Source organism: Molothrus aeneus, chromosome 4 (assembly GCF_037042795.1).
Source record: "Molothrus aeneus isolate 106 chromosome 4, BPBGC_Maene_1.0, whole genome shotgun sequence".
In the NCBI taxonomy this organism is placed as follows: domain Eukaryota; kingdom Metazoa; phylum Chordata; class Aves; order Passeriformes; family Icteridae; genus Molothrus; species Molothrus aeneus.
Genome location: NC_089649.1, coordinates 61,975,779 through 61,998,966, shown reverse-complemented (window position 1 = coordinate 61,998,966; position 23,188 = coordinate 61,975,779). Strand labels below are relative to the sequence as shown.

General features: G+C 39.4%; 1 protein-coding gene across 3 annotated transcripts in view; it reads right to left on the bottom strand.

Moving 5' to 3' along the window:
* TBC1D14 (TBC1 domain family member 14) overlaps nucleotides 1-23,188 on the bottom strand; it is a 64,589-nt gene that overhangs the window by 10,052 nt on the left and 31,349 nt on the right. The window contains exons 1-10 of one of the 3 annotated variants that reach the window (XM_066548655.1): nucleotides 21,315-21,397; nucleotides 16,952-17,070; nucleotides 14,233-14,315; nucleotides 12,088-12,205; nucleotides 10,462-10,568; nucleotides 9,496-9,576; nucleotides 7,997-8,091; nucleotides 6,898-6,969; nucleotides 5,513-5,641; nucleotides 2,595-2,704 (exon numbers count right to left, since the gene is read on the bottom strand). In XM_066548655.1, coding sequence (XP_066404752.1) covers nucleotides 2,595-2,704; nucleotides 5,513-5,641; nucleotides 6,898-6,969; nucleotides 7,997-8,091; nucleotides 9,496-9,576; nucleotides 10,462-10,568; nucleotides 12,088-12,205; nucleotides 14,233-14,257 — 737 coding nt within the window. In that variant the 5' untranslated portion in view covers nucleotides 14,258-14,315; nucleotides 16,952-17,070; nucleotides 21,315-21,397. Of the gene's footprint in view, nucleotides 1-2,594; nucleotides 2,705-5,512; nucleotides 5,642-6,897; nucleotides 6,970-7,996; nucleotides 8,092-9,495; nucleotides 9,577-10,461; nucleotides 10,569-12,087; nucleotides 12,206-14,232; nucleotides 14,316-16,951; nucleotides 17,071-21,131; nucleotides 21,239-21,314; nucleotides 21,398-23,188 lie in introns of those variants that run through there. The other 2 variants (XM_066548654.1, XM_066548653.1) reach the window with 2 other exon arrangements.

Here is a 23,188-nt window from a genome sequence, read left to right as displayed (position 1 = left end):
CCTCTGGGAAGAAGAATCTTTTCCTAATATTTAGTTAACTATTAGAGACAGCTTCATGCACTGTTGCCACAGAGAAGAGATCAGTGCCTGCCCCTCCTCTTCTCACAGGGAAGCTGTAACTGCAGTGAGGTCTCCCCTCAGTCTCCTCCAGGCTGACCAGACCAAGTAACCTCAGCTACTCCTCACAGAGCTTCCTCTAAAGCCATTCACCATCCTTACTGCTCTCCTTTACACAGTCTCTAATAGTTAACTATGGTTTTTATATTGTGGTGCCCAAAACTGCCCCCAACACTCGAGGTGAGGCTGCCCCAGAGCAGAGCAGAGCAGGAAAATCCCCTCCCTTGCCTGGCTGACAATGCTGGGCCTGATGTCCTTCAGACAGGGCTGGCCCTCCTGGCTGATTCACATTCAACTTGCCACTGACCAGGACCCCCAGGTCCTTTTCTATTGTGCTGCTTTCCAGCATCTCATCCCCCAGTCTGTCTGTACATCCAGGATTGCTCCATCCTAGCTGCAGAATCTGGAGAGGTTACTGTGAGATGCTATCAAAATCTTTAGTGAAGTCTAAAAATATCACATCTACCCAACTAGGTGGGTAACCTTGTCATAAAAGGAAAATAAGTTTGTGAAGCAGGGCTTTCACCTCATGAAAGCACAGCTGGCTGTGCTATCCTCCAGGTGTCTTTCAATATGTTCCAGAATAACCTTATGGCTCCATAATTTTACCAGTCACTGTAGTGACTCTGACAGGCCTTTTGTTTCCTGAAAATCAGGACAATGCTAACCAGCTTCCAGAAAAACAGAACCTCTCCAGATTGCCAAGACTGTTCAAAAATCATTGAGAGAGATCTCATGATGATATCTGCCAGCTCTTGCATGAATCCCATCAGGCTGGAACAGCAAATTCCACAAGTTCAGGGTCAAATGGAAGTTTATCATCCTCACAGCCATGGTCTTCCAGCTCAGGGCTCTGGGACTCCCAAAGCACATCATCATCATCATCATTAAATACCAAAGTGAAGACAGCATTAAAAACTCTGCCTAGTCTGTGTCCCTGCTGGTTAGGGGACATCATCATATAACAGGCTGACATAATTTCTGGACTGCTATTGACATTATTGTCCATTAAAAATACAATATCCTGGTGATTTCAGTGTTGTCCTTCCAGTTACTCTCCCACATGTATGTTTACATGTCATCTTATTCTGATGTCCCTTTTATTCAATTGCTTTCTCCACACAGGGTTTCACAACACCCAGGCATACAATTTCAACATCTTTCCTCTTATCACTGAACACACCAGCCTCTGCTCTCTTTCTTCCCTTCTGTCTTATCCTAGTACTTTTTCTATTCTCTGTGCACAGATCTACTTCAGTTTAAAATGTCAGCCTTCAGTCACAAATTCTTTCCCATGGTATTTCTTCCATTAAATGTTGGGAGAAATGAGCCTGTTCATTACAATTCCCAACAATTCCCCTACACATGATGCATTAAAATTTAATCCCAGTGTAACAGCCAAGTCACAAAGCCCATGGTTTTATAAGTTACACCACCCTCTGTGCAACAGGCACATACAAACCATGCAAATCAAGCAAAGGCAGCACAAGAAGTCCATTTGGATGGAGCTGAATCAACCAAAGGACATTAAGGACAACAAGAAGGGCTTTCCTGCATCTGCAGGGAAAAAAAAGTCTGGTCTTAAAGATCAGGGTACTGTCAAAGACGTTCAGGTAAAATCACATTAACACTACAAATATTTTCCAGAATAATAAGCTGTTCCAGAAGAACAGTTTATTAATCTCAGGGAAAAAATCCCAATGTTACCACTGGGAATTTATTCTCTTACTTAAGGTATTTGTCAGATACCTGAGAACAGAAGAAATTGTCAACAATGTAAGGGCAAACCAATTTTTCACAAAAAAATCTTTCATGTCATCCCAAAACTGACAATGAAGTCTATCTGAAAAGAGACTTTTTAACTGCCCCAAACCAAGGTCTCACAGGCACAAATGCAAGTACTCAATTTGGAGTGCATAATACCTCACTGAAATTTGGCAAAAGTGCAAATAAGATCTTTGTCTTTTTTCCCCTCTAAGGAAAATCTTCTGATTATACTAGAACTGAAAGGAAAGACAGTTTCATCTAATAAAAAGACTCTAATTGCCCATCTGCTGAGTGGAATAGCTTTTCTGTAGCTTTGAGTTTTATGTTGTATGGACACATGTTTTAATTACACTTTTCCCAATCTGTGCAGCACAAAGTACACATTTCAAATGCAAGACTGGAAATATTTTCTGAATAGACAACCCTGGTACACACCAGCACATGCAACAGACAAATTTTCTCAGAAGGTCAGCATTATTTCAAAACAAGCTTCCAACTTAACACAAGTACAGTAAAAAAGGTTAGGCAAATGTTAAACATCACAGAAATAAGTGGGAATGATTTGGATTGACAACTCAAGTACTGAACAAAAAATAAAGCCTCTATCTTAGAACAAAATTAAACCAGGTAAGAATGTTCCCATTTCTGTCATGAACACTGACATGGAGCTGCATACCACACAAATTAGTAATTACTCTTTCAAGTCTTACCAATCAATTAGATAGATGTCTGGAGTTAAGTTATTTTTTTTGAAGTGGGCAAATAACTTTGGCAGATTTTCTTCAAAGAATACCTCAAATGCAGCAAAGTAAGTCAACATCTGGGAAAATATAACAGGGAGAAAACAAGCAGTTAGCTGTGTTATTAATAAGCTTAAATGTATTTTCTGTTGTAGGATTAACACCCTTCAAAAATAGGATCAATGAATTACATGATACTATAAACAGCTAAGCATTTACATAAAAGGCAGCATCTGCAAGCACTAAGAGTTTAAGATCCACTCTATATATGATCCTCATACCAAACAATGTAACATTTTCTTTGGGTCTTGGCCAGCTTCCTTTGGAAAGAAAAATACCAGCAGGAGGGAAGTTTTTGGCTGATTTCTCAAAATAATTATAACAGAATGGTGTTTTATGCTTGTGGCAGTAATTTAATATTGTACTGAATAAAATCCAAGACCCAATGGAACATAATGAAATACAAAACTAAAATAATGTTAATACTCCACAGCAACAGTGAAGAGTCCAGTATATTCCAGTCATAAATCATAATCTAATACCAAAGCTATTCTAATAGTCTAATACCAACATAACACCATACATTCTACATTTAGATAATAGGCATTTCTTTTGCAGAAAGGAAGATATGAGTTTCACAGAAAAAATTCAAAGACTGGGACATCTATGCAAGAGAAACAGTTTGTAACTCGCTGACATCATAACCCCTCAACTTCATTGCTTTTAACAAAAAGACTTTTATGCTATTTTAGAATTCAAGCATTTAGTCAAATTTATTAACAGAGAACATGTTAAAATATTTTCCAATTCAAGCAAGAGTCAAAACCAAAAGATATTTAATCACTGTCCCTAATACTATAGGGAGGAAAGTTAAGCAAAGTCCTTGAATGATTCAGTAACAGAAATCCCAATAAAAGCAATAAAGAAAGGCTGTCATTTTGTCAAAGTATGACTTGCAACAGCATACTTTTCCCCAGCAATATTTCCCATTTCCTCTGAATGACAGATGATGGACTACTTTCATTAACAGTGACAAATAAACACCTGAGCCTGGTAGTCAGTATGAGGCTTTCAGTCAATCAGAGATGGGTGCATGCTAGAGAAATAACTGAAGCCACTGGAATCTCTGAACTGTCAGTTACTCAAAAACAGCTTCAGGTCAAACATGACACCAGGAATCCAAGAACCCACTTTAGAGAACTGTACCCCTGAATCAGCTCTCCAGTGTGGCTTTTTAAATGCATGAAATCCAAGCACCTATGAGACCTGTGAGTATAAAGAAGGAATCAGGTAATGCATCAGACAGTGCTACTTTCTAAATAATCTGCTGGCACCACTATAAGACACTTGTACTGAAGTTCCTACTTTCAAAAGTACTGCAGAGGCAGGACCTTACATATAACTGCTACAGTCATTTCTATTGATGGTAATGTGGGCAGCAGTACAAGTAGTATTTTGATCAAATCAACATTTAACAAGACTTTTCCTTAGTGGTAATAAAAAATATATATTTAATAAAATTAACCAACAAAGGAAGTCAAGATAAACCTGTATAAATTACTATTATTCACACAACTAGCTTATGCTGGTATTATTTTTTATTAATTTACGATACAAAAAAAATCAGCATTTGGTTATTAAGCTGACACAAAAAGATGAGGGTAGACTGCAGATTAGTATGTTCACCACAGAAAGCAAAACCTGTCTAACTCAAGTATCACTAGTCCCTTTGAAATATTAAATGACATTTTCTTTGCGTTGTTAAATCATGGGTTTGCTTTCATGACATTAATATTTCATGTACCACCATCTCTGCCCTCTGTAAGCACACAGTTATCCCATAGTCCCTATTTTGCCAGGCTATTAGAACTGAACAGCACTATCTGAAAGAACTGCAAACCCCACTAGCTCAGCTAAAAAAATATTTATCTAATTCTATCCAATTCAATTCCAAAACCATCTTCACAAAAACCATATTTACACACTGAATGCATGAGCATGTCCTCCTTTTCCAAGGACTGTAATGGAGATAGCTGATACTGCTCCTAGCAATGCTGGCTGCCCTGGGGCACATTTTCCCATGGTATTTACAATTGATGAAATTCAGGGACTGAACAGGGAATACTTTTCCATCAGGAATACTGATAAGATTTCTAGTGTCTACTTTTTAAACCACAACAGTGACTGTTGTCATCACTCATTCTCTTGCATTTGAACTCTTAAGAGGCAGATCCTATTTTCATAGTGCTAAGAGATGAGAAAGAAATACAGAATGCCATATATTTTATACAAAAATACCTTTAAAGTAAATTAAAACCACATCTGAGGAGCTGTGTCTTATTTTGCTAGTGCACCTGCTGACATGGAATTTCAGAGACTCTAGAAAAAATAAGGGAATCAGCTCCCAGTGAAAACTTGGGGGGTGAGAGGTTTCTTTCTCTGAAAAGCAGCCTGTGGGACTCACACACAGCTGCTACAGGAAGATATGGAAAACCTGGTTCTCCCTGCAATAGTCTGTTTTTAGCAACCTATTAGCCTCTGATAAAAAGTGCTTTCAAGACACTTTCATTAAGGTGCTTTCAGCTTTCAACTGCAGCGTTGTTGAGAACCACTTACAGTAATATTCTCATAACTATTCTCTGAGCATCATAAAATAGCTACTCAACAATTTCATTCACATGTCTTTTTCAAAAAGATTGATAGGGTGATCTTTGGTTTGACTTTTTTGAGGGATTATGCATACGTGTTTTGGGGGTTTTTTGTTATAAAGTGTGGTGATTTAAAACAAATTCTGATTTCTTTTCCAAGCCACTGAAATCGTAATTTTTTTTAACTTTTCCTACACATTATCCACAGCATGTTGATTACGTGTTTTTTTGCATACTTACAAGGCCATGGTCCACACGGAAAAATGCCATCTGACAGGGCTTATTTAAAAGGTTAGAAAAAGCAATGAAGGCATCTGCAGTATCCAAGTTCAAGATCAATACAGCTGCTATGAATGACATGCCCTGCACCTGAAGAAAGGAGAAGAGTTACTCTTTAGCAGTAATTCTATTATATTGCCTCATTTTGTTCTTGTGCTCACTAGTATTTGATGCACTCATTGAGCTGCTGCATCTTGAGAAATGTTCAGAAAAGTAGGACTTTTTAACCCACATGCCCCTTGATATCACATGTTCAGTGCATGGAAGTTAACAATTCCCATGCTGTCTTCTTTCAAAGGCTCCAAGTTGAACTCCTAGGATAGGCTAGGTTGACAACACTTTCAAATATACAGAATAAAGATTTTTTTTAACAATTAGGTGTTTCAAAGATAGGTCATCTAGATCCTTATTTAAGGAAAGCTGAACTTGAACCCTAGAGACAAAGCCTGTACTTTTGTTTTTCAATAAATCACCAGCAGTTAAAAACAACTGCCCTGAGTCATTTGATAAACAAAACCATTCTAAGATTATATATTTGCTTTATTGATATTGTTCCCTTTCTCTACAAAGTCTGTTGTGGAATCCAGGCAAACCTCTCTCACCTGGAGGGTGCAGTGCTGCCACAGTGAGTCACATGGAGCAAGGTGTGACTGTCATTCCTGCAAACCTGAGGAACAAGCTCCTTCCCAACACAACAGGTTGTTGCTGTGCCACATGAGGCACAGCAGCTGATCTGCCCTTTGTCTCATTCCCAGCAGTCATGTTCAGCAGCTCCTGCCAAGCATTATGTGCTACCTACAAAGTAGGAATGTCCCCTCTCTACACTTGCCTTGTCTAAAACTGCTCCTCAATAAAGAATAAGCCTCTCTGTATAACTCTGCTCTGCACACAGAGACTACATGAAATCACTCAGCCCTCTCACAATCACTACTTCAAACACTATGATTGAGCTCATGCAGCTTCAATGGGCATTGCTTTAGAGACTGGTCCAGAAACTCACAGTGCTAAGGGACAGAAATAACAATCATTTCAATTCAACAGCAGTCTCAGTAAGATTGGTACTGATAATAAGGACATAACTACACCTTGTCTTGGATTCCAATTTTCAAATTATGTACTTTTCAGTACAAATATGGATTTTCCAATTACTTAACCTGTAAAAAGTTTAAATCCAGCAAAATAAATGTTATACACACTTCTCAAGCATGTACAGCAATAGAAAAAAGCACACAACCACCCCCCCGAAATCAATTAATACAGGTCTAAAAATGACCAATTAATAAAATCCTTCCTCCCCCTAATAACATCTCCCTCCCCACCCTGAAAAAAATAAATTCTTTACTTACATAGCCTACATCAGGTCTGTAACAAGTATAGGCTCCTAAAATACTGTGCAAAGTGTCATGGTAAGGACCACCCTATAATTAAACAAAACCAGCACAATACACCTGATTATACAACAAGCATGTTAAAAAACCTTCAGTGCTACAGATGGTCTCTATTACTGCTGACGAAGTAGCAGTAATACTCTTTCCCAATGTAGCTTAGAACAGCTGAACTATTCCAAATAATTTTAGCTTTAACAGAATGAAACAACTCTCCAAACCCCATTTATTATAAATACAAACAGTTCATCCAATACATTGATTACATATTAAATACTTATACAATAGGAAGGCAAGCCTAAGAGATTCCTTACAGCTCAGCAGCACTCTGGTAATGGTGCTAAGGACGCAGAACAATAATGCAAACCACATAATTGTCTCTGAGACTGGAGGCAAAAGTCAATCATGAAGAAAACAGTCAAAACAGCAATATGCCATAACACAGAAGGAGCATATTGAGAAGGACATGTACAGCTAAAAAGAATTTCACATTGCTTACTATTAACAGCTGCCATATCTTGCACTGAGTACTGTAAATGACTGAGAATTTCCAAAGAGAGAAGATTTTGCGTAAAAATGTTGATTTATCACAATCTAAACCTTTTAGAGGGCTGCTGAAATCTGTGCATAGAAGTACAAAATCTGATAAACCTGAGTCACTAAATCACACTAAAACCATACAAGCTAAATCAGTTTGGCCTCAAAAAAAAAAGGCCAAGTAGTCCCATTTGTTTGAGATGTTCTCTCTCACTGTATGTTTATAACCAGCAATGTTGATTCACTGACTTTGGAACACTCATCTGCATCACTTCATCAGACAGAAACCAGCATGAACTATGTTAGGTAAATCACAGTGATTATCAAACAGTTTGGGGTTTTGTATGCACCTTGATGTTACTCTCCTCTAGATTATTTCTAGTTTTCCAAAATCTCTAGGAACTTTATCCTCTCAAGATGTGTGCTCATTCAGAACTCTACAGCCTGTTCCAACCAAGGGACAGGCCAGATTATGTAAACCTAATTTCTTCGACATATCAAGACAAAAGTTAACATTGCTTACTTGTTGGAATATACAGAGACTAGGAAATGTTCTTGAGATATCCAATTTTATTAACTCCAAGCTTGCTTCTCTGTCAGCTGCAGAAAAACCAGCATCTGCAAAAGCCAAAGTTTTAATACATTTATTACAAACATTTGCTCTTGTTTTTATTTTCCAGCAAGGTTTACCTTTTGCACCTTTTGATGTGAATGCTAGGGAATAAGGCTACAGACAGAACAAATCCCCACATTCAGCAGACAGGCTAAGCAGAAAGTACATCCTGACCTCGAGCAACCCTACAGTGCCCAGTGACCCTCAATATGTTTTGAAGTGAAGTAGGGAAAGATACAGGGCAAGGCAGGTCAGGCATTTTTTGTGTATCTGCTGACAAATCATTGGACAGATACAAGCCTGTTAATTGTGACCCCTCATCACCAACAAGGCTTCCCAGTGGATCCTGAGGTAGCTGCTTCTGTGAAAAAGCTGTGGTGGAAGAGGGAAGTGCTAAAGCAGCAGCCTGTGATGGATACCACCTATCTCTATTACTCTCCTTTCAGCTTCATGTTTATTTAGCCTTTGTAGATCTTGTAACTGATACTATAATACCCTCTCCATAACTGAAACAGATCCTGCATCAAGTATATTTCTATAGCATTAGCCTTCATTCTGGTATCAAGATGTCTTACTGGTATTCTGTCTGTCCAGTATAGTTGGGAATTACCTACTGCTGTTTACTGAGCAAGCTGTCAATAGGCAATGAGCATCAATCACATGAGTATCTACACTCCAGAAAATAAAGTGCAAGAGGAAGCTGGAAACACACTAGGTGTTATCTTATTTAAGATATAAACAATCTCAAGAGAACAAAGTGGGAATTTCCAATCAAAAATATTTTTCTGCTGATAAATGCCAGTATGTAATGTTGTCCTTTTTTTTTTCTCCCTTCAGTATAATTACTTACTGAAGGCAATTTCAATCATTTGCATGTAGCTGCCTAATCTCTCAAAAACAGTCAACTCTTCCAATTAGTAAACCTCAAACTACTTCATCTGCAAAAAAAAAACCCTGCTGCTCTCTGAAGCACACCAATGACTTGAGCTCAAAGTTGCAATAAGGGACTAGAATGCAATTTTCTGCTCTAACCTGAATTGCAATCCCAAAACTATAGATGCAGAAAAGTATTTGTGTCCCAATTCCAGTGATAATCCCCAAACTACTATTTGTAGTTTTCCTACAAATTTGCATCAAAGTAAGGACTGTACCCAGAGATTACTTATAAAAAAACTCAAACAAGTGTGTACAACACTTTTGTACAACATCAGAATTTCATTGAGAAAAATACAGCTATTCCTGGCTTTCACAAAAAGACATTTTCTTTTTACCAGAACACAACTTTAAAGCTTATATTTTTAAATTTTTTTTGTGTGTGTTTGTTTAAAATATGTGATTTCATTTTAAGGAACTAGTTTACAAAATGTCTTATTCTATAACACAGCAGAAATCATTTACAAAAAGCATACCTTCACATTCTACTTCAGGCCCTCCTGTACTAAGTGATCGCCATTTCTCTTTGGCACGAGCCAGGCAAATATCATACAGTTCTGGAGAAAGAAAAACACAAAACCAAGTTCACTATTTTATATATACATATATATATATATATACACTATATTATATACACTGTAGCACATGCTCATGTCCACTAACCACCCACCACATGGACAATGCTGCCCTAGGCATTAACAGTAGCAGAACTTCCAGCTGGGTTACAGTGTTGAAAGACGTGTTCCCCTCACCTGTAACTTCATATTAAGTGAAAAGGAAAGGCAATCTAAACTGCATTTTACATTCAAATATTTGCTTTTTCTTGCAGAACACTGATGTTCAAAATGACAGTCTGAATGGATAATTAGGAAAGTCTAGCAAATTATGTAAGAACTATACCCAAAGTAACTAAGCAATGCACAGAAAAGCAGCACAATACAGCAGGAGTATAGGCAGTCTATCCCATTTCCATGTTGGAATTAATAACATAAGTTAGTCTTTCAGAGCTGAATTTTTCTGTACTCAGAAGTAATAGATTATTTCTATTCTCAAAAATCAAAGTACAAATCTTGCCAGGGGTCTGTTAATCTCTTACAAACCTGTTGTCTTACTTCAAATCAAAGGAAGTACACTATACACATACTCATAGGCATTTCAAAATTAAGAATTTTATGTTTCAAAAAGAAAAAAAAATTGAGTCGTTAGTTCTGACCATCTCCATCCAACATCAAAGCAAGACACAGTGACAGCAATACTCAGAAACAATTCACAGCAGCAGTCCTAGAACAGCTACAAGACTAAAAGACACTTTATTTTTGAACAAAACACATCAAAGCAGCACAAAAAAAGCATAACTAGATAACATTTCCTCACACCCACACCATAACAGGTACAAGAATGTCCCCTTGCAATTTCACTTTGTGAGATAGCAGCAGCCTCACCGTGGGTGATGTTTAACTCGTTTCCAATGGCCAAGCTCCAGACTTTGCCTCTCACGCTCGGGGGAATGCCCTGCCACCACAGCTCTCGGACTTTACGCGAACAACACCTGCTCAAAGTAAAACAGGTCATTCTAAGAAACATTTCCTTGCCAGCTGAATTGCAAATATCCTATCACTGCTGATGGGATTCAAACCAAAATGAACATCAATGGCCCAAGAAGTAAAATACAATTTGCACATTCTTTAGTACTATTTTGCTTTGAACTGCAAAGGAAATCTTTTTTCTTTCCAACGTAATGGCTTTATATTGACAGAAGTACAGCAAACACAATACACATAATCTGCAGCCACACTTGATTAGCAAAAATCATAGGGGAAAAGTAAACATATGGAAAGGAATTCCACACCTATGCCACTGCCTATGCTAAAGACTGGACAGCTCCACACAAGACTAAATACAGGAACAAGTTATGGAAGTCTGCCCTCTGCCATCACCCTGCTGTGCAAAGACATGCAGCTTCCCACCTATCTTTGCAGTTCTGTGCCTCTGGAAAAATCCACAAAGATGTGACAAGGATTAACTTTTAGGTGGGAGCTTGAAAGACATTTTAAATGTCTTAAACAGGCTTTGAAATGGATGCAGCTGACATTCAGCAATCTGGGAGCCCAGGAGGAGGAGAAACAAAATAGCACCTAAGCACGAATGAAAAGTGGTAAAACCACAACAATCCCTTTATCCTTCAGCAGATTCTGAAAATTAAAATGTAAAACAGCAAATACATTGGGGAACTTCTGAATTTATAAACCAATAAAGGAATGGTTTGGTGGCCGAATTTTTACAGCAACCATAACAGATGCATCTTCAAATACTAAAGACAAACATGTAAATCAACAATTTCTTTAGACTTAGTTTATTACACTTCAGTTCTCCAGAAACACATTTTCCAACAAACTCTGTCTGTCTTTTTAATATATATTCTCAGGATAACTGAATTCAATTGTTAAGCAAATTGGAGTTCTGAGTGCTGTTGGTTTATGGCTTATGTTGTGGTGGTTGTATTTGGAGCACTGGGGGCTGGTTCTTTTAAGATGACTAGCAAGGATCACCAAGGTATTTTATCAACTGGCTGTGCCATGTCTTTGAAGGAAATCTTCTAGCACTTAATATAAATAACTTTTTCCCTATTTCTCTTTTCCATCATTTGATTATCCCAGCATATATACCATTCTAGAATTAAAGAGGCTTCACAAACCGTTCACATACCTCAATCTACACTGATATTACACTAACATCTCAGTCAAGGAAAGCTCATTTCTGATAAATGAATGTTCAAGTACTATGCCTTATGCTTTTACATTCTCTACCACAGATCACTCCTCAGTGCTTCACAGTTTCTGAGTATCTTGAGCTTTCATTAAAGACAAGTAATAAGACTCAGCACTGCATCACTTAGAACCACTCTGTAGAAATAAAGATGCTGCTTATTTCTTTTGAATCTGTTCAAGAATGATTTTCTAACAAAAGCTTCCAAGACCATTTAAAATTTATGCTTCTTAACTTTGCAACTTCTCCTCAGGATATACACTGCAATTTTAATTAAAGCTCAATATAACATACTGTCTTACATAGTTTCCCAGTTGGGTAAGATTTCATTGTTCCAAGTTAAAACAGCATTGCCAATGCTGTCTTCCAGTTTACAGCGTTCTTCCAGTTGTTTCTTTCTCTTCTGGGCTTCTTTAAGCTCTGCAAAAAAGGAATTTCCTTCCTAAGTTAATAAAACCAGAAACTAAATATTCAGTTAGTCATGGCTGTGCAACCATGTTAAGCACACTGTGTTCACCCTAAAGTACAGTGGACTGTTCAAATTCTGAAAAATTCCCAAGCATACAGCAAGCTGAGCAGTGATTGCAAATGTGAATAAAGAACAAACTGGAACTATAAGTTTCATTTTCCACAGATGGGACAATGAGAATTGGATAGTGCATGACTTCTTTGACTCTTCAAATCTAACCACACTATTAACTTTGATTTAACACCTCAGTCAGTCAACAGCCTCACCTAGTAGAACAGGTCAGAGTATTTCCTAATAAAGCCCCACCCCTCTTATGGCAGACTCAAAACTACAGGCCAAATTAATACAATTTTTTTTTTTGTTTGATTCTTCTATTATAATTTAGGTATACTGTCATGAAATCACAAGAGCCACATTTCTGATGCTACTTCACATATGGATAATCTAAATGTTACACATACCAAATGGAAAACTTCAGTTCACTAAGAAGAAAATGTATTTCATGTCTAGTTTAGACGTACTTTGCAGTTTGAATTATCACTCAGTATTTCTTCCTGCATTATCAATTACTGCTTTTTCCACTGGCAAATTTGTTAAACAAATGCAGGCAGTCTCTACAGCAGGACATGGGTGTGCATTCACATGCTATCTACAGTATGAGGAGGTGCTCACCTGGCAAGCAGAACTCCCTGAAGAACAGCAGTACCATGAACAAGGTGTTTGGAATGGACACATTTTACCTGATGGATCCACTTTAAAGCCCCACAGAAACTGTGCCTGAGCAGAACCATAGCAACTGCCTCATAATATTTTCAGCTCTGACACAAGCTCTTTGCAAGCCTGCTGAAATGCAGGCTTTCAATTTTTCTCTAACCAACAAGAGGGTGTTTACAGTCTTTGATCTCCTGACATCTTGACAATGTATCACCCTGCAAAGCTGTTCATCTGGAGTGGCTTCAGGGAAAATGGGTTTGTCATGGTATTTATCTGGCCAGAATGACATACTGCAGTTCAATGAAGACAGCACAAGGACCTGGGCCATTGCCTAACAATCATCCTATTTTCTCCAATCCACCCACCCTACATGCAGAGAAAGAACAGGGAAACTCCTTTACACTACACATAGAGTAGCAGATATACTTAACAGGAGTCACATGAAGTCAGAACTTCACTGGTAGGTATATGATGTTCAAGATGACAAGAGGATACTTCTATCAGTGTGTCACTTGCATTCTGTAGTTAAGTCCTGTGTTCACATACCCTCTTCACTGTTTCATACAGTTCAAGGGTATGACCAGCTGGAAAAATATATTTCCAGTAGCTCCCATTGGATGCAAAACCCAAGTCCAAATCTCCTATTATTGCAATGCTTGTTTTGAATTAGAAAACCCAGATGGTCAAAAATACCAGCCAAAAGAAACGACAACCATCACCTCTTCCTCACGTTCATGGTACAGTTTTACTAAGACACTTCTGCAAAAAATATCAGGCAAGAAATTATGAGCAAATCCTTAAGAAAGCTGTAAATTTTAAGTGAGAGATTATCAAATGAACATAACTGCATACATTTTCCTGTGTGGAAAATTATGTGTTTATGTACTACGGCCTGAAAAGGTTGCCTCCAGCATGAAACTGACAAATATCCTGCAGTTTGAAGTCCAGTCTTCACTAATTTGACCAACAATCTACTTCAATATAATACTAAGTTTTTAAACCTACAAATAGTGGGTTTGTCAATCACTCATTTAAGAGTTATGGATTAAAAAATTATTTCCTGCTGGATTCTAGGACCATTTTTTTTCAGCTTGGAGCTGGGCTTTTCAACAAAACTACCTTTGCTCCTCTCTCTTGGGAGTGATCTTTCTTTGAGAGGAAGCAGAGATCCCTCACATTACAGGGCAACAGACTGACACAAGTGCATTCCAGGTTTAGAAATATCCCTATACTTTTCGAATCTGAAGACAAGAAATTCCATCACCTCTTTTTTTTGCTTGAACCACCATTTCTTCGTACTGTTGCCTGTGTTTCTGAGCTTCTTCTGCTGGTTTTGCAGGAAGGTTCCTAAAAAAAATAATATTTACAGTTGGCATGACTGTCTAAAGAAAATTCTAGACACTTCTAAATGAAAAGCACACTCGGCTTCCTGTCAAAATATCCAGTCAAAGAGCAGAACAACAGATCCTTGGAAAGAATCTTTTTTTTGCCAGAGTCAGCAGAAGGGAAGAACACTGACCAGCTCTGAGTACGTTTATACACAAAATACGCTGAGTAATTTCCTTACGTTTGGTAATTTCAGCATTTTTATTATTAAACCAACTGAACCCACAGGCTGGTCTTCATAAAGAGAATACACTGCTATATACAATACTGGCTGCTTTTGATTTGAACTGGTAAGATACAGGACTGTATTCTTTCTTACTGTTCACCTTGTTTAAGAGTTACATCCACAACTTTCTTTACTCACACGTAATGACTCCCTAATCCAGCTTTTTCCTGCTCTCTGAAACTCCATTTCTATTTTAAAGAGTTAACTCCTTCCCTTCTCTTCTAGAGCAACAAGTGGCACTGGAGTCATCCTCAATATTCTCCATTTTTTAATACTAACAAAACATTTTGATTTGTGATGAAGGCTCTGCCATACAAATGCATGTGTTCATATGTCAGAACACACGACCTTTCAGCTAATCCTATTTGTAATGAACATAACCATATGTATCTCTTACAGCTACAGCATCAGCAAAACATCAAAACAGGAAATGACTAACTATTTTGTTCTGTATTGTAGAACACTGTATTTTGTTCCTAGAACAGTATATATCTTTCATTAATAGAAAAGCTATGCAAAAATTCACTTTCATGTTCCATCCTGCCTGATGTGTGACACTGTTTCCATGTGTCACACATCAGGCAGCTGACAGCCCCCAACACCATTAACAGTTAGAATGCATTACTATTTATGTAACCACAGTGCCTGTAACGTACACATAAGTATGTCATACAGGCCCATGAGTATTTTTACAAATCAAGGTTGTTAGTAGAAAAACAAAAGTAAATTTTCACTTTGGTGAAATGTTGGTTTGTTAACCAGAGAGACCAATCAACTCTTTATCCATCTTCACTTTGGTAAATCGATCTGCATCCATTTTTAAAATCCAAGTCCTTAGAAATTATTTAAGTTAGGGGAAGTTTGGAAAGGAAAACCAGATGAAAAAAGTCAAGTATTGCTAACTTAAATTCTACCACACAAATTATTGGCTCTATATCTTAACATTGCCAACAAACATGTGAGATGGTGTTTAGTATCTATTAAAATTCAACTAATGCTTTTTCCAGTTGAAGCTAGAGGCACTATGGAATATTTATTGATTTTTTTACTGTGAAGTTTTACCTAAGCCCTACAAACGAGGGTGAAATCAAGAGCAGGTATTTTGAAAAAAAAAAATAATCTCACACCACTTTTCTGTCCGAAGTCTTAAAAAGGGAACTACTCAAAGACTAATAGGCAAACATAAAAAATAATATACAAAGTGTAGGTAAACAATGAAAAAAAGATTCCTTAATAAGAGTCAGATAACAGCACTGCTGTCCAGAGCAGTTTTCCCATTAGATGAAAGAAGTGATGCTTCAATTGTCTTCAATTTTAAAAATACTTTTCTGCTACAAGTTCCCCACTCTATCAACACTAGGAAAGAAAGCAAAATCTGAACATTCCCTGTAATGTAACACTAAGTTCATCTTGTCTGAACACTGTACTACTCAGATTACCCCACAAAAAAGAGATTTTTAATAGACAAGTTTTAAATACAACAGATAACCTAGTACACTTTGTTTCCAGTTAGACATAATAAAGCCTGCTATAACAAATAATCACTCTTATACTTTTCTACATCTCCCAATGTCTTGCCACACAGTCCATCAGCCAAGCCAGAAAGTTCTTTAAGTAACCCTACAATTAGACTACTTGGATGTGAGCATTTCCTATACAAGTTTGTGTTGATGAAAACACAGATCTATGTTATGCCAGTTCTTCACATCAATGCACAGCTATACTAAAAATGCAGATGTCATGGCCATAAAGCCAGTTTACATTCATAATCATAAACTGACTAAGCATGACTGAATTTGTGTAATTCAGGAGAAAAACACGGTAAAGCAGCTGCTGGTAAATCGCTTTGGAGTCACTCTGCATATGCAAAAATCTCCTTGCAGTAAAAGGTATGAAACAACTCATCAAGTGCTTGACAACCCTTAAAATGTGATGCTGAACTCCCTGCAGAGCAATCACTATACTGTTTCATTATTTATGGAAGTGTGGCCTTTCTCTGTGTAAACAGGACATTGTATTCTTGCTTCTCAATTTCTTTAGCATATAATAGTTTTGTTTTTATGCTTAGGTTATCTCATGGAAAATAAAAATCCCTTAATCATGTTAAGGAGGTAGAATTACTCAAAACAAAAGCTCTGCTATCCTAATTAACTCCCTTCACAAAAAGCCATTGCTTTTATTATAAAATGAAGTTCTTTCTGTTTGAATAATTTTTCTCATAATCACCCCAATTTCATATTCACTAGTCTGAAAAAAAAATCTACTTTAGATTTTAAATTATCTGTTGAAGTTAGAGTAAGTAAATACACTGAGTTAGAAAATACTTGCTAGGTTTTAAAGAGACCCTCACTGTGGCACTTCCAAAACTTACGCTGGTCGGTCCTCTAAAATAAGTGCTGTAGTGGAGAGTGGTTCAAAATCAAGATTCTTCCTCACATTCTGTTTAGGAGAGAGTGGTCTCTGAGCTCGTCCAGTTTTTTCTTCATATTCCTAGAGAAGAAAAAGACAGGGAAACTTACATGAGTGCAGAGCACCAAGATGATGCACTTGAGAATTTAAAAAGGGATCTAGAAAACTTTTCAAGACAATGTTTTCACATCTCAGCCCTACTACAGTCCCTTTGAAGCTTTTCAACTAGAGCAACCTCAACACTGAAAATACCATAAACAAAATTTATGTTCAGGAGTGAATCTTGATGGTTTTTTCCATTCTTTCTGTTTGTAAACACATCTTAAGTTCCTCTGGCTGACAGCCTGCTTTTCCAAAGTATTACTAAGGAGTTTACAAACAGCAGGTACTTTCTGAGGCACAAAAATAGGACCTATTTAAATTTTTATTAATTTACACTGTTTTCAAACTAAAGTAAAAAGTGACCACAAGCTCCATATCTTAAAATCTCATTGTAAGATTTCTCCTACACAAGCTGTTTTCATACGCAACAGCTCAACGATGGGGAGAGAAAAAAACAAAGACCACACTTGGTACAATGCCTTGGACAATCCTAAATCACAGTAGATCATAACATGTTAACCTGTGTCTGTAATCAGACACTGACACACTGGAGCAAGGCTAGCAGAGAGGCACTGAGATGTCAGGGTGTGGAGCAAGTGCCTCATGAAGAGAGGCCAAGAGAACCAGGCTTGCTCAGCCTCCAGAGGAAGAGGCTTTGTAGGGAGAGGAGGCGAGCACTGGGACAAGTTGCCTTGTGACACAATTCCCAACCTTGAAAGCATTTCAAGCTCAGGGGATGAGCCCTGAGAACCTGGTTAAAGCAGACTCTGTCCTGAGAGGAGAGTTCACCCCTCAAGGTCCTTCTACCCTTAATTACTGCATCACCCTGACCTGCAGGAGAGGACTTGGCATTCAGGCACCATTTTATTTTTACTTTTCCTACAAACACTGGTTTAAAAGAAAGTATACTAAAACCATAACCGAATGGGATAAAACAACCTTTACACAATTTCCATGTACTTCAGTGCTTGAAGTATTACAGCAAACATTAAATATGCAAAGTATCAGTGATACACAAACAACAAACATGGTCAAACAGTCCTAAGGAAAAATCACATCCACAGTATATGTAGTTACTTCTACATTAAGCTTTATAATGATTCTTGCCACTTCCAAAACTCAAAGGCTTTAATGCACAACTTTTTTATTCCATTTCTATTAAAATAAAATTTAGAAAAACACAAATGTGCACTATCAATGAGCACTATGAAGAGTGCTCCAGCCACACACCTTTTCCTGCTAGCACAAAGAGTTCCTCAGATGGTTCTGCTCTCTTTCTCTCAACCTAACCTCTCCATTTCAGCAAAACTTTCTTGGGCAATAGATACAGCGTTTCCAACCAGTGATGTTCTTTCGGCAACTAAAACAGGATCCATCCCTTCCAGAAAGGCTGTCTCAAATCACATCTTAAAAAAGGCGATGGATGAAAACAAGTCATGATATAATGAATGTGGACCAACACAGCCTTGGTCTTCTACTCTGTGTTGTACAGTTCAATCCTCATTCAAACTACTTCCGTGGGACTCATGGATACAGGTCTGTGCAGCCCTCAGGACACACAAAATCCCTATTTTTCCTTGTCTATTAACTGGGCACTGCCTCAACAATCAATCCTATGATGACTACATTGCTGTAATGGGAAACATGGTCATGAATTCGGAATGTCTGGCTCATTAATACCAGCTAATACCGCTATGCATGACATCAGTTGGAAAACAAGGAAAAGAACCAAGGAAAATGCATTTAAACTACGGACTAGCATTTAGCTTGTCAAGTAAAGGGACAGTGCTCCTGCTGACAAAGCCATTCACCAAAAAAAACCTCCAGAAAGAAAATAAGCAAAATCATACTATAAAAAAGGTACTGAGGTAGAGAGCATATTCAGAAAGCACAGGTTTACACTGGTCACTTGCACCAGCAAACAACTGAGAGCAACCAGTGTGTAAGTGCACCATCATAATGGGCTTCAGCTGCACCAGCTGCAGAGTAAATCCACTGTGCTGATAGCAATGAAGCAAATGGCTTTTCTTTCTCCCAGTTTCTATTAAGAGACTGATTTTTTTAATGAGCCCTTTTTCACAAATTAACATAGTCAAATATTAACCTCTCTTACTCCCTAAAGCATCTCAGAATTTGACATTAAAACATATGCACCCATTGTTTATTATAGCAGAAGTTCCAGAAAAGCTGCTTAATTTTGACTTATGAAAATTATATTCAGGGTCTTCTTTCACTGAAAGCCAACTGGAGAGCAAAATTGCTTTTGGAAAGTGAGAAAAGAATATCCACACTGGGCTTCAATGGGAATTTTATTCTGAACACCCAAATTGATTTGGAAATCCCTTTCAGCTAAGCAAAAAGTTCTCCAGATCAGCACTACACATCTCCTTACAAGAATTTCTTGATTAAGAAAATGTTTTATTTCTAAATATGGATGCTAGTTACAGTATCAGCACATTGGGGCCATTACGCAAACCTCCCAGAAGAGCCAAAGCCCACCCTGCATTTCAGCAAGTATTCACTGGTGTTCTACTCAGCACTATCCTACAGTAAAAAAAGCCAGACCAGCACAAAAATGGGAGTGGCACATTTGATCAGATTACAAGTATGATTCCTTTGTACCAATTTCATCCTTTTCAGTGGTAGCCAAAAAAGAATAAAAATGTCCTCTTGTGATATTATCTACAAGACTGCTTTTTATTATGGGAAAATTAAAAAAAAAAAAAAAAAAAAACAAAAAAACCACCAACAAAACAAAACCTCCTACCCCAGTTCCCCCCCCCCCAAAACCCACAAAAACCAAATATCCCAAAATTCACAGAAAACAGAAGTTCATGAAAATTATCTTTTACCCCAGTGAGAAGAGAATGCAATTTCAGAGCACAATGTATGATACAGCAATGAAGCACACTGAAGCCTCCACAAACTCATATTAAGAGTATCTGCTGACTGAGCAAGTGCAAGTATTTGCACATACAGGCAGATTGCAATAGGCTGAGCTACACAATAGGTCATTTTAAGCTTTTTCTTTTAAACCAGACTCAAATCTCTCACAGGTACAAATAATTCAGGATATGTTTAAATGCTGCAATTAGGGGTTACTAACCTGATACAGTTACAAGTTAATTTTAGGATCAACTTAGGATGAGCTGACCGTTTACGACTTAAAATACAGCCTTATCACTGGGATCATTTAGGCTTTCTTCCAGGTTTCGCCTTTAGCTGTTCACAAGAGCTGAACAAGGGTTTGAAGATGTTCTATTAAAAGCGTGCTGTAGATTAAAGCACTGATTTAAATAATCCAAACTAAACAAAGAAAGCCCACAGAAACACGCCTCCTGAAACCAAGTTTAATTCTGGGTGGAACCTGCCAGCTTTGCAGTTAAAATGCAAGAAGCTCTGACTGTGGTGATCCTATGCGATTCTTCAAAAAAGACAAACCAAAGGGATCCTCAACAATCTCTGCCGAGAGACACAAATAACCCACTAGAACCCAGGGCAAGCGCTCAAAGATCGACTGCTCTACCCGGGAGAGCGCTGTGGGACTTCCCACACGCCCCAAGGCTCCCCAGGCACCAGCAGCACAGCAGAACTGAACCTACAATAACACAAACTGCTCTATCAAGGTCATCTTGTTTTGGCCCTGCGTGTTTAAAGGCAGCCACTTTCCGACAGAGCCGAATATGAAATATTCATGCTGGCTGCCGGAGCGGCAGACGCCAGGCTGCGGGACTCTGGCTCCAGGGGCGGCAGCAGGGCAGGGCAGGAGCGATGGCCGGGATTCCAGCCGGGTTCCAGCCTGCAGCCCCCACGCTCCGACACCCCGAACACCCGGCAGAGCTGCGCTGCCGCCTTCCATCCCGGCGGAGCCCCGCCCCGCACAAAGAGAATCCCCTTCCCGGTTAGCTGCTTCTCCCCCGGACTCGGTGCGGCGACTGAGAAGCGGACGAGGCCGGGTTCACCCACAAGCGTTCAAGTCCGCGCCCGCCCATCCCGCCTGCCCCGACTCCCGCTCCCCGCAGCTGCCCCGCTCCGCTCACCATGAACGCTGCGGTCCCTCACGGGCGGCGGCGCCGGAGCCCCATTGCCCGCCCCGCACCGCGGGCCTGGCTCCCGCCGCCCGGGCCCGCACGGCCTCGCGGGCCGCCCGCCCGCCCCGCCCGGGCCGCCTCCCGCGGGTGGGTCCGGCCGGGCCGCCCCGCCCCGCCAGCCGCGCTAATCACCCGCGGAGCCGCCGCACAGCATCGCTTCTCTCCGCCTCGCCCAGCGCTGCCTGGGCACGCACGGCACCGCCTGGCACACGCCTCCCGCCTCTCGGGCCGCCCCGGCAGCCCGACCCTGCCCGGTGCGGATCCGGGGCCGTGACGGACAACCCAAGCCTCGCACAAGCTCGTCTGCATTAGCCGCAGTCTTTGTCAGCTCGGCATTACGGGTGCCCTCAGGACGCAGCTGCGTTCCTCAAACAGTGACATCGCTCTCCTCTGCTTTCCCACACTACCGCTTCCCCTCCCCGCGTCCCTGGTTCCAAGCCAGGCGTTTGCTTGTACCGAGTCCTGCTTTGTGGCTTGCTGAGACAGCCTCGGTACCTGTCCGAGGTGCAAGAGCAGCTAAAACTCACCAACCCCTACATCAGTGCCGAAGGATGCAATACTTCCCTACAGCATAAACATCTTTTCAGTACCACTCATGCTCTGTCCACCTCTGATAGCTCTATGAGATAGATATATAAATCCCTTCTACAGTTCGGACAACTTCCACATTACCTCTTGCTAAATATGTTGCCTCAATCCAGATAGAATATCAACATTAATTTTAATTTGTCCAAAGGCTCTGTCATTTAACTCAGTAGAGACACCCAAGTTGCTGTGGCTTCATCTTTGGTAGACTTGCATTTTAAAATATTATCTATTGACCTGCAAGCGTTGCCATTTTCTCAGCTCTGCACTAAGGATTTCATATTCTTAAGCATCACTAGCTGTGGGGTACAGCTGCCAGCTCATGATCTTTATCAAAGTCTGATCCTCAATCCCAAAATTATTAGCAAGGACTGATCTGAAAACAAGCAGTCACTTAAGTATTCTGCTTTCTAAGGGCGGATTTGCAGAAGCTAAATTATTTTCTCAGAATTGCTAGGTGCTATATCAGCTATTGTTTTCAACCTGTGATTTCGCATCTATTTCACAGATTCAGTGATACAATGCCAAATACAGAACAGCTCACTGTTTAAAAGTATCTCAGCTCCATTCCCACCAATGCCAATTAGTTGCAGACACCTGCCATCCAAACATCTCATGTCAAAGCAAAAGTCAACACAGCCCATGCAAAGCACTACAGGCTAAGTTACCACATATATCAAAAAAACATTAATGTAAAGTATAGTTGTTAACATAGGCAAAAAGCAGCTCCTGAGGAAGAGCACCCTTGGATGGGCAGTGGTATTCCTGCAGTACATGTCTGTGCTTTCACACTGAAAATAGAATTATATTGCAGCTCTTCTGCAAAGCAGACTGGGAGAAAGGGATGCCTGGTAACACAGGGTAAAAAGTTAAGTACTCCCTGTAACTCAAACCACAGCTGGCCACATGTTAGAGTTGGTAGCAGTCACTATTTTTAGGTTGCTGCATTTACAACAGTATCTGAAACTACTTAAACAGGTAGTGTACAAGATTCAATTACATTTTATTTTTTCCACTGGCCTCACCCAGCATATGAATTAAGAACTGGACCAGAATTGCACAAGCAAAGAGAAAACTATTTTTTCCTGGTTTTTAAGTCTTACCACTACCTCAACAGTGCTTCAATGTTCCCTTCCATTGTTTCATGACTGTCTAATGCATCTCCATCTGAAATCTCTTCCCTTTTCTAAATAAAATAGTTTTACCAGACAAATTTCAGCTGGTGCACACCCAGCTCTCCACTGCCCCCCACCCCCCTTCTGGCCCCTCACACCATTTCTGTGCCACCATTAATCAGCAATGTGACTTGCAATATGCTGCACTGGGGAAATGACACCACCAAACCCACACCTTCTGTTCTGTTCCATTAGTTTGGTTACTCTGCAATGCCTGCTGTGGGGCAATGTAAACGTGAAAGGAAA